We start from the raw sequence: 12,369 nt of genomic DNA, 5'->3' as shown, positions 1-12,369 counted from the left end.
ATGTTGATAACTGTGCTGAGACCTTGGGACAGAAAACGCATATAATCTGAGCTTCCTACTCCAGCAAAGAAGACATACATTAAGTAGTAAGAGCAGAGCCACTAACATTTTTCAAGCACTTGTTATGTACTCCACACTATTTTAAGTATTTCCTTTTTCTTTTTTTCATTTAAAGTATTTCCACTGAATTTTTAAGACTGTTCTAATGATGAGAAAACTTAAGGCAAAAGAAGTAATTTATACCTTGTCCCAAGTAACCAAGCCGTGAATGATCAGAATGAGGAAGTAAAGCCAGCAGGCTTGGCTTAAAAGCCTATACTCTATCTCCCTCCTCTACTGCTTCTGTATTAGAGGATGGTATGATGAACAGCCAGATTGTGAGAGCCTTGGAAGTCATTTAAAGGCACCTGACTGGAGTCTAGGTCACTGGAGTGGATCAGGCAGGATACGGATATGTCAGATTCGTGTTTGAAGACTGTGAGCAACACTAGAGACGAAACAGCCCAGACAGAAGGTGCTTCTATAATCCAGGTGAGAGAAGATGGATCTAAGAGATACTGTGGACTTGGAACCCACAGAACTAGATGATTGAATATGGAAGTGAGAGAGGAGTTAGGCATGACTCCTAAACTTCTGGCCCAGGTAACTAGGTGAATGATGATGCCATTTCCTGACACAAAAAGCCCTGAACGAAAGACACATCTGGAAAGAGAGATGATACGGCAACTATATTTCCCAAAGGATGGCCACCATAATATCTTCCATCCCACATGCTCTTATGAAACGAATCCCTGCCATTTCCCCACACAAGAGGGAAAGTTTAATTCTCCTTTCCCATGAATCCGAGCTGATCTTACTGACTTTCCTGACCAAGAAGATGTAGTAGAAGTGACATCGTGTCCGATGTCCAAAGTGAGAAGGTTCATAACTTCTGTGTGGGTCTCCCGGAATGCTCCCTCTTGGGATACTTCTCTCCAGAACCAGCTGCTATGTGCTGAGAAGTCCAAGCCGCGTGGAATGCTCTGGTCAACAGCCACAGTTGAGCTCCAGCCAACACACAGCACCAACTGCCAGCCATGAGAATGAGCCACCTTAGACTTCCAGCTCAGTGGAGCTTTCCAACAGCCCCAGCTGACATCTGAAAGCAGCTGCATGAAACACCCAGGCACAAACATAAGAATTTCCCAATCAATCTACAGAATCATAAGAGGTAATATCAACTGTTCTCTTAAGCCACTCAATCTTGATATGCCTTATTATGTAGTCATAGAGAGCCAAAGTAGTTGAAGGATTCAGTCTTAGACTCATGAAGTTTGAGATGCTTGGACGACACCCAGGTGGATAAGTTCCAAAGGTACTAGGATAGATTTTACATAGTTGATTATATGGAGTTCAAAGAGACAGAAATATCTATGCTGCATATATTGATTTGGGAGCACCCAGAATGTAACATAGCACAGAGCACACAGAACATGATGGACACCTGGAGAGCTGATAAGAGAACCCAGAGGAATCATATTGTGAAAAGAGCAGAGTCCTGAGTAATGCCAATGTGGGGAGAACAGGCAGAGAAAGAGGAGTCAACTCAACAAACCGAGAAGTCACTGCCAAAGGGTCAGGAAGAGAGCCAAGGTGAACGCAGTACCACGGAAGCTAAGAGAGAAGAGCATTTCAATTAGGAGGGCTAGGCTAACTATTAATACTACCAAGAATTCAAATATGATAAAGATTGAAGAGTGTTCACTGATGCTACTGACACAGCAATTGACAACCCTCGAAAGCATTGGTTTTAACGCGTGGTGGTTGAGAAGAGCTGTGACAAAGGAGTACATGGAAAGTGAAGAAATGCATGAGGTGAATACAGATGCTGTGCTCCTTGGATGTGAAGGGAGAAGGGAAAAACAGGGTAGAGCTGGAGCAGGAAGTAGAGTCAAGGGTTTCTTTGTTTTCTTTTTTAAGATGTTGAGAGGCCTCAGTAGGCTCACATGTTGATGACAGGTGGCAACAGGGGGTAAATTTTTGAAGATCCAGAATGGGATTGAGAATACTCATGGAAAGATGAGCCTTGAATACAGGGCAAAGAGAAGCAAAGCACAGATCCAGACACGCATGGGAACGGAGATTTGTTTACAAGAAATTAAAGAGAACTTCCTAAGAAGGCTTCTATTTGTTGTTGAATAGAAAGGTCCATCTGTTGAGAGGGCTGGGGTTTTGAGTACCGTAAGACGATCTGGAACCACTGCTGACAAGTGTGGAATGGAAGGGAGTTTGCAAGGGAAATGGAGTAGGCCTGCCAGATTGCCGGCAGTCAGTGAGCTGGGAGATGGGGATTATGATTCCCTCTTTACATGTGAGGAAATTGAGGCTCCAAGAGGTTAAGTAACTTGTTCAAGGTTACAAAGTAAATAAATGAAGGAGCTAGGATCTGAATATAGGCCTGTGTGATTCTTTCCAGTACATTAGGCTAAACGAATTTCTTGGTCCAGGGGAATAATTTCAGTTTCTGGAGAGAGACTGGTATTAGAAGTTCAAAAACCTCATTCTCACCTCTTCATTCACATTGTCCATTGCCTGAGACCCCACACATCTGACATCCCATCTCTAAAATTTGTAGTCAAAGATGGTCTAGGGAATAATCAGTAAAAGCTCAGAGCATACAACAGAAATTCTGCTTTTATATACTAAATACCACTTAGAAGCTTCTGTTCAAATGAGCTTAAAAGCAAGCAGGGAGTTTACTGAAGCCTTAGCACCATGACTGTTCCTTATAATTATGCTTATAAAGTAAGAATAAAATAGGACCGCAAAAACAAAAGTATTGTACTTACAAGCTGTGAATCAATGGTCTCATTATGTTTAGCACAGTTAATTCTCCTAGTGAGCTTTGTTCAGAATTCTAAGGCTCTCCTAAGGGCTGTAATCTAGAATTTCTAAAGAGATGATGTGATATGCTTCTCTGGATAGTTTATAAAACTGAGGCAGTGCATGATGGTGTATGGACAGTGCAGGATCATCACAGAGGTTTAAAAGCCATGATTTTAAGCTACCCCCCTCCTTCTTGTAAATACAGTCCCCTCATGTCCCCCTGCGCCCCATAAGTATTTAAGAGATACACACCAAGAATATTTACTTGGAAAAACAGAAATAAGAATTTCTTACAATTTAGTTTAGTTTTTTTTTTTTTTTGAGGGGGTTGCTCTTCGAGAAATAATAAACAAGACAAGTGACTACTAATTAGTTCACATTTTGTGGACGAGGTCTGAGCCCAGAGATAGCCTTCCTTCCACAAGGAGAAATGTCTATGAACCCCCAGGCCTGTTGGCAGGCTGGAAGGTCAGTTTTTCTCCAGAGTACCTAACTCACCTTGGGACATTTGTTTCTGGTTCCTTCTGTGGGGGGCTTCTTTACAAGGGTAGGAAGAAGGAATCCTGCTTCCATGTATATATAGTTCTATAGGCACACATCACTTGTACGCAGTGCATTCTATAATCCTGTGGGGGAACCTCAGTCTCTTCTAGACGGAAGGATTTTCAGAGCAGTGTTTTGGAAACTGTGGACCACAATCCCTCGTAAAGTGTGAAATCCTTTGAGTGAGTGTCAAGAAGCACTGGTATAAACGGAAACCCAAGAGAGTAAGGAAACCAGGGTGCATTTCATGAAATAAGGATAAGCATTATTTTGGGAAACGTATTTCAGATGTATGTGTGCAGGGGTCTGTGGATCATGACATAACATGGATTTCTCACTGCAGTCCTAGAGAACAGTTTACAACTCTGTTAGTTCTGCAGAATTTCTGAGGCCATGTGCACTGATGCTCTTTCAAATGCCTGGATCTGCTATGATCCCAGACAGTATATTCCAGGATTGTCCTAAAATCTTCTTGCAGATCTGAATCACTAAGCACCTTGACCAAGGTTACAAAGTAACTGACGAACACCAGGAACCAGTACTAGGCTGTGAGAGCACCTCTCAACCCATCGCTCTCTTAGTAGGCGCTGCTCAAGTACTGTGAAACTAATTAGTTGTGCTCCATTTTTGTCTTAACCATAATAAAAGCTTAGGAGGCTGTAAAATAAGACAGGTCTATAACAAGCCTTTCTCATTTTAGTCTAATTTTTTGAGTCTGTAAAAAAAAAAAAAATTCCCTCCGTATGTGGTCAGTGCCATCAGGCTCTTTTTGCAGAAACTATCTACTTTAAGAGAAAGGCTACATTTCAATCTACATGAACCAAAAATAAATGCTCTTAATTTCTGTGTAGTTACTTGATCAGTTCGTCTGTGTTATCAGCGTATAAAAAAATTAAACCATTGTTTACTTAATTGAAATTTCCCCCACCTACAGTTTTCATGTCTTCAGGTGTGGTGACGTATTAGTCACCAGCTTATTGTTTCTTGGGACACATGGAGCTTTATATCAAAAGGCTCCATACAGGTGTGGGGCTAAGGGTATTTATTATGATGATGAAAATCTAACATCTTCTAAAATTCCTCAGGCCCCCTAAGAAGAAAGAGAAATGCCATAAAGCATTATTGTTAAAATAAAACAGAAGATGAGAAAACAGAGAACAACAACAACCAAAAAAGATAAAAGCATTAGTCATGGTGAATGGGTCCATGTGAAACAGCAGTGTATATATAAATATAAATAAATATATATTATCTATAAATACACAATAGCTTCTTTCTAGTCTTGCAAAGAAACTAGCCACATGAGGATGAACATAATTGATGCCAAAGCAGAATACAAATACACGAGATAAGAAGAAACAAAGGGGAAAGAAAAGCTTGGGAAATGCTTAAAGGCAGATGATATATTTACATGACAAAAAAAAGGTATCTTGCTCTGGTTGTTTTGAGATATAAAGTATTACGAGTTTTGCAAAAAGTCAGAGGATGCCAAGTGTCAAAAGTTACACACACACACACGCACACACACACATATATCAAAATAACACAGGTAATTATAATATAAATATACACATGTATATATACATTTTCCTGGGTTTTTATATGGAAAAATGAAAGAAAGCATTCTTAAACTTCTTAAATTCTGTTTTAAATTCAGAACCAAAGGATGTGAAAGTCTGTTAGCCCAAAGTGCAAACTTTGTTGAAGGTTTACAGAAGAAAGGGCAAGCGGAGGAAAGGTCAATAAATTATATCCTTTAATGTGTTTTGTATTTCAAAGCTTTATAACAAAATTAATATGGTATTTCAACTCCATATGTTAGTTGAATGAGAAAAGCTTCATACACCCAAGATATAGTATCTGAGATGATATACTGAATTGTAGCCTATTTACAGGCTAAAAATAAAACAAAATACCCACTTGCAAGAGGGAAAGCTGGAAAAGTCTAGCCATCAAATCAGAAAGCAGAAAACTGCATTATTCCTCTAATAAAACTGTGAACTTCCAATCTTTCAAGTAAATGAATAAAAACCCCTCATTAAAAGATGACATCTGTATTTCAAAATCTTTTCCCTCTCCCCGATATAACGGGATGTGACATGGATAAAAATAAATTTATGGAAAAGAGATGTTAAAGAAACACACAAGACACAGAATTCTTTCTCTTACCGTTGTTGTTGTTGTCGCCAGAAGGTAATGATACAGTGTTTGTTGGCATAGTATCAGAATTCACTTTTCCATTCTCAAATGTGTCATTTTCAGTTTGCTGTAATTGCCAATTGAGGCCAAAGAGATGCATTGCTGGGGGCAAAGAATACATGTTGTTTAAAGGTCTGCTGTTTTTTAGCCAGTATAGCAAATGGTAACATGTTGATAACAAGATTCATATGTAAAGTTAAAATTTCCATGTTCTGAAACAACAAAGATCATTGCATTTAAAAAACTAGAAAAGAAACAGTTCCTCACACAAATGCAATGTAAGTAACAATGCAGTAAAATATCGATAGGATTAGAATGCATCATTATCTGCTCTGTTTTATCTGAATCCACACCTCACTGTCACTTAGGTAAGCGGGAGAATGCTCTAGAGCAGCCTCCGCCAAACTTGCTTGACCACAAGCCACTTGCACATGTGTAATGCTTAGTTGCAGCATCCCTATATTCTCAAGAAACATGACCTATTCATTTGGATGAAGGTAAAAAGTAACAACTGGTCTCTCAGATAAATTAGCTGGCATATGAAATGATCAGAGTGGATTTAGATGCATAAAATATTGTAATATTTGAATATTCTAAATTTAAGATGAGTTTATGACATTCAATTCATCAAGGCACAGATGAAGCAACATACTACATGTTAGGTAATTTCATGTACAGTTTCTGATGTGGGTCTGAAAATCTTAGAAACAGTGTGATGACTACAAAAGGCAAGCCTTCATTAAATATGCAATATATGTAGTAACATAGTTAAACTGGCACAGTATAAAGAGCAAGGGCTTTAGACAGAGTTAGACTTTGGTCTAATCCTCAATTTAGGATTTAGCTTTGGACAAATGATAGAACATTATTAACATCAGTTTTACTTAAAAAGTGAGTTTGGCTAAACCTACCTTCCTTAACTTACAGGAACTTTCTAGACAGGATAAGTCTATGAGAATATGTTAAGGACAGCTGGTACATAGTAGGACTGTTCTTAGTATATCAGTACTTCATTTATTTATTCCAGACTCTAGATTACTGAACTATTTGAACTCACCTGACCAGATCATGCTACCTCTCAATAGTTCCTTCTACCGTTATGCTCTTCATCCATTGTAAAATACTCATTCATCACTCAGATGGTAGGCCCCAACTTTGTGGGGTACCCATCCCCGACTTGGTTAAGCATCTTGGCAAGACTGTTTTCATTCACTTTTGTATCTCATGGATTTTATATAGTGCCCAAGTAGGCCTTAATAACTGTCAAATAGGGATCCCTGAGTGGCGCAGCGGTTTGGCGCCTGCCTTTGGCCCAGGGCGCGATCCTGGAGACCCGGGATCGAATCCCACATTGGGCTCCCAGTGCATGGAGCCTGCTTCTCCCTCTGCCTATGTCTCTGCCCCTCTCTCCCTCTCTCTCTGTGACTATCATAAATAAATAAAAATTAAAAAAATTAAATAACTGTCAAATAAATGAAATCTATGTTCTGATGTTTTCAAATCTAAGAAAACACTGTTGTGGATAAAAATATAGTAATTTAAGGGAAAAGTTAATAAATATAAAACAAGTAAGTAAATAACCAAGAATAAAGTGTTATAAGTAATTAATGACTATATTAGCATAATAGTATATGAAAAGCAGTTGAGTAAAAGTCCACTAGTATTTTATTTATTTAATTAAAGTTAAAAAAAATTAAAAAAAAGATTCAACAGCTTGAGGGCATTCTATAAGTTTCACGTTCTTCTGTTAACAACTCCTGACATAAAATTATGCTATAATAAGAATCACCATAAGCATAGATACAAACATAGCTACATCTACCCCGTATATTTTTAACAAATGTATATACTCCCCTTCTTAAGTTATAATCTGCCAACAATTCCTTTCAAACTCTGGTTTTTCAAGGATTAAGATATACGTTATAGAATTCTTGAATTCACAAACTGTCAACTTGTAAGGAGGGATAACTTCATATGTCATTTTGCATTAAATTACATAGTGTTTGAGTGGCAAAATGTCAGGTGCTTTCTAAACATTTATCATTTCATACATTTTTCAAGGTTTTAGGTATATTTCAGCAATTTTTGAGTAAAATAATGGGAGCTCTTTTTGCATACAGTGAAAGCTTTGACAGACATACTTTGGCATAGCAATGATAAATATTCCAAAAGGGTCAACTTATACACAAAATAATTTATCATCATTGTGAGCTTTTATGTAACATAAAAAGTCTTCCTGAATGACAAATTTGTTTATATTATTGGTTTTAATAGACTTTGAAGAAGAGAGATAATCCACGCAATCCTCCACAGATGTCAAGTGTTAGAAAGTAATGTTATGTTTGTGTTTAGAGAGCTATTTTTTACCAGATAGGCAATAACTTTATTATATATTTTTTCTTACAGAAAATCTCATTAAAATGAAATTCCAGTTCTACTTAACATGCTGTATAATGAGAACCACACCAAATAATATTATATCTTGTTTAACACTGCACTGAAAACAGAGACCAACAAGTTGTTTGGTTTTAGGATACCATGGACTTTGAAAATCTTGGTGTTTGCTATTTAGTAATGCTCTTGACCCTCATTATGTGTAACTTGAGATTTTTATACAAATTCAAGGTGTTAGTAAAACTAGTTCCAAAAATGAGAGAGGGGAAGGCAGAGGGAGGTAGCAAACTCATAAAAGTAAAAATTGCTCGAGAAATTACTGAGCACTTGTGCAATAACACTACGGGAAGGTCTTGGCAGACAAATAAGGGAAAGATTAGTGAAATAAAATACATATATAAATACAGAAGGATGAGCCCAATTCTTCCAACACCCGAGTTGGAAAGGCGATTTGACCCCAATGGAAGGCATTTGGTGCCACTACTCATGAATGGTAAAAAGTGATCCTTGGTTTACGCATGACCAAGTGGGCTGGGTGGAGAGTGTCAAGGGGTGGCTGGGAGCTCTGTGCTCTTCAGAGTCCCTCACCCCCCTGGGCAGATAGCTTAGGTGAAGAGTATCAGCTGGCAGGAAGGTGGTGTTAGAACATCATGATGCGGTTTTTTTTTTTTAAATAAAACATTCATTAAACATTTCTCACGTATCAAATGTTGTGCTGGTGCTTCATCTGCTTTATCTCATTGAATCTTCACAAAGATTCCAATGAATACTTACTATGACTACTTTTTTTTTTCCATTTTAGATCTGAGAAAATTGAGGCTTTGGGGGAGTTTAAGGTTTCAAGCAGGCAAATAGTGGAGTTTGCCCTTAAACCCAGACCTTCTGATAATGAAGGGGACACCACGATACACCCGTCTGTCTACCAGGGGGCTGAGAATCCATATTGAAGAAAGTGAAATGTGGCTTCTGTGAGGGCCACAGGCTAGATAATGTTTTTCTACTAGATCAAGAAAACAGAAGGTAGAGGTGGTATTTGATGGCAAAAGATGGGCAGAGATACCACTAAGTAATGTTTGCGTATTCCAGGCACAATTCTTCCATACAAATACTTTCCCACTGTACTGTATTCTCTTTTGTAGAAAGAAAATTTTATAGTGATATGAGTGAAATTCACAACAGGCTATTTTGGTTAACTCTAAGAGTCTTTATTTAATTTTAATTTTTAAAAGATTATATTTATTTATTCATGAGAGACACACACAGAGAGAGGCAGAGACACAGGCAGAAGGAGAAGCAGGCTCCCTGTGGGGTTCCCAGGACCCTGGGATCACGCCCTGAGCCAAAGACAGATGCTCGCTCAATCCAGTGAGCCACTCAGGAGCCCCTTTATTTTATGTCTTAAAAGATTTTACTTATTTATTTGAGAGAGAAAGAGAGAGAGAGAGAGAGAGAACACAAGTGGGGGGAGGAGCAGAGGAGAGGGACAAGGAAACTCCCCACAAAGTACAGAGCCCAACGTGGGGCTTGATCTCAGAACCCTGAAATCATGACCTGAGCCAACACCAAGAGTCGGACACTCAAACCTACTGAGCCAGGCAGGCGCCCTTCTAAGAGTCTTTAAAACAATTTAAGAATTACATGTAAACAGTATACGTGTGTATTTTACAGTTACAAAAAGCATTCATGTAGGTTTAATCTTAAAAAAATGTTTCTCATATCATGTTTCATATTTCTATTTCCATGAATTTTTGGGTGATTTTAATGAGGGATGGGGGCTACATTCATATCTAAAATGTTATCCAAGGAAGAAGGGAATTTGTGAATGAGAGCAATAGCATTGTATGTCTACCCAAGTGTGTTTTTTATATTTGAAAATACTTTGATGTGTATTATCTTCTCTCTCTCTCTTTTAAAGTATTTACTTATTTATTTTAGAGAAAGAAGCCATGGCGGGGGGTAGGGGGGAAGAGGAGGATCTCAAGCAGACTCTGTAGCTAGTGCGGAGCCTAGTGTAGGGCTTCAACTCACAGCCCTGAGATCATGACCTGAGATGAAACCAAGAGTTGGACGCTTAACCAATTGCCCCACCCAGGCACCCCAATGTCTGTTATCTTCTAACAGGGGTCATCATCTCTGCTGTAAAAGTGAAACACAGGCAACGAGCAGGTTAGCGATCTACTCAATGCCTTTTAAAAAATATATAAAGAGGACTTATGATACAAGATCTCTTGACCCTATTTCAGGATTCTTTTTCCTATACTGTGCTGTTGTCCTTCAATTGTTCTGAATTTAAATTTAAAGAAACTTAAAAAATGTTAACACAAATTGATTTATTTCTTTTTTGACAGCAGCACATAGAGTCAGATGTTGTCCATTTGTTGAAATGGGCTTCTAAATACAAGATGTTTTACCCACTGAAAATGGTTGCAAATCGCAAAATCATTTGTAAGTTGCTTGTTTGGAATTAGAATGTATTTTCTGTATATTGAAATATCTTAGAAATGATGGTTAAGTCCCCAGCTGGTCTACAAAAGTCTGTCTCTATATCCAGTAGAAATATGTATACAAATAGCACCAAAAGGCATGAATCAGGATATTCTCAGTAAAATTATTTGTAATAGCCCCAAAATGGAAACCCAGATGTCTTCCAGCAGTAAAAAGATAAACAAATTATAGGGTAGTCATACAAGGAATTCTATAGACCGATGTAATGAGTAAGACACTGCCAGGTGCAATGACATGGCTATATCTCACAAACACAGTACTGAGCAAGAAAACCTATTCACAAAAAAAAAAAAAAAAAAAAAAAAAAAACATGAATATTGCATAAGCTAATATGTATAAAGCTCAAAAGCAGGTAAAATTAACTGGTAGGAACAAGTCACCAGAGGGGATGCCCGGGTGGCTCAGTGGTTGAGCATCTGCCTTTAGCTCAGGGTGTGATCCTAAGGTCCGGGATCGAGCCCCACATGGGGCTCCTTGAAAGGACCTGCTTCTCCCTCTAAACTATGTCTTTGCCTCTCTCTCTCTCTCTCTGTGTGTCTCTCATGAATAAATTAAAATAATTTTATTTTTTATTTTTTTTTAAATTAAAATAATTTTAAAAATCTTAAAAAAGAGTCACCAGAGTAATTACCTCTAGGGAAGAGGGCCTAGAGAATAACTGGGAGAGGCCATAGAGGACTTCTGGAATGGAATATTTTACTTTTCTATCCAGGTGGTGGTTCCACTGGTGTGTTCACTTATGATTTGTACAGTTTTCTAACTGTATACTACATTTAAATTTAAATGTTTATTGAAGAGTAGTCCACCTAACACCTAGCAGAACTAAAGAACATCTATTTTCATCTTCCCTAAACCTTCCCTGCAGGTGCCCGTCTCTACAAGGCTCCTAGGTGCTCCTCTAGGAAAGATATGAGGGTAGAAAGGTAAGTGACTCCATCAGGAGGTAGAGGGAAGAGCAAGAAAAGGCATCCTTAGTGCAAATCTCAGGTGTTCGAAGGAAAACAATCTGATTAAACAAATGCATGTACTAGGTTAATGACTGTCAACTCATGAGCTTAATCAGATTGATTTGTAGTTTAAAAACATTGTGACTTGGGCAGCCCGGGGGGGGCTCAGCGGTTTAGTGCCGCCTTCAGTCCAGGGCGTGACCCTGGAGACCCGGGATGGAGTCTCACATCGGGCTCCCCATAGGGAGCCTGCTTCTCCCTCTGCCTGTCTCCCTCTCTGTGTCTTTCATGAATAAATAAATAAATAAAATCTTTAAAAAAATAAAACAAAACATTGTGACTTGTCTTGGCGAGGGTGTGCAGAAACTGGAACCCTGGTGCACTGCTGATGAGACTGTAAAACGGTTCAACTGCTATGGAAAACACTATGGAAATTCCTCAAAAAAACAAAACAAAACAAAACAAAACAAAACATTGAAACTGGAACTACCATATGATCCAGAATCTCCTTTCTGGATATACCCTGAAGAAAGAACTGAAAGCAGGGTCTCAAAGAGATATTTGTACATCCATCTTCATAGCAGCACAATTCACAACAGTCAAGAGGCAAAAGCAACCCAAATGCCCATCAACAGAAGAATGGAGAAAGAATACGTGGTATAAACACACAAGGGAATATTTATTACTCAATCTTAAAAAGGAAGGAAGCCTTGCCACAGGCTGTCACATAGATGAATCTTGAGGATATAAGGTCACATAAAATGTTAGTCGCAAAAAGATAAATACTGTTTTGATTCTACTAATATGGGCTATCTAAAGTAGTTCAAGCTCAAAGAGGCAGAAAGAACGGTGGTTGCTGGGCATCAGGGTAAGGGGAAATGGGGAGTTGTCTAAAAGGTGCAGAGTTTCAGTTTTG

General features: G+C 38.4%; 1 protein-coding gene across 8 annotated transcripts in view; it reads right to left on the bottom strand.

The window, feature by feature from the left end:
* The window catches only part of TENM3 (teneurin transmembrane protein 3), a 603,842-nt gene that overhangs the window by 132,049 nt on the left and 459,424 nt on the right, over positions 1–12,369 (bottom strand). For all 8 annotated transcript variants that reach the window (XM_077848637.1, XM_077848636.1, XM_077848639.1 and 5 more), the window contains one exon: positions 5,582–5,709. In XM_077848637.1, coding sequence (XP_077704763.1) covers positions 5,582–5,709 — 128 coding nt within the window. The remainder of the gene's footprint in view (positions 1–5,581; positions 5,710–12,369) is intronic.

This window comes from Canis aureus, chromosome 15 (genome assembly GCF_053574225.1).
Source record: "Canis aureus isolate CA01 chromosome 15, VMU_Caureus_v.1.0, whole genome shotgun sequence".
Classification (NCBI taxonomy): Eukaryota; Metazoa; Chordata; class Mammalia; order Carnivora; family Canidae; genus Canis; species Canis aureus.
Note: the sequence above shows the minus strand (reverse complement) of the source record. Positions and strands in the feature narration are given on the sequence as shown.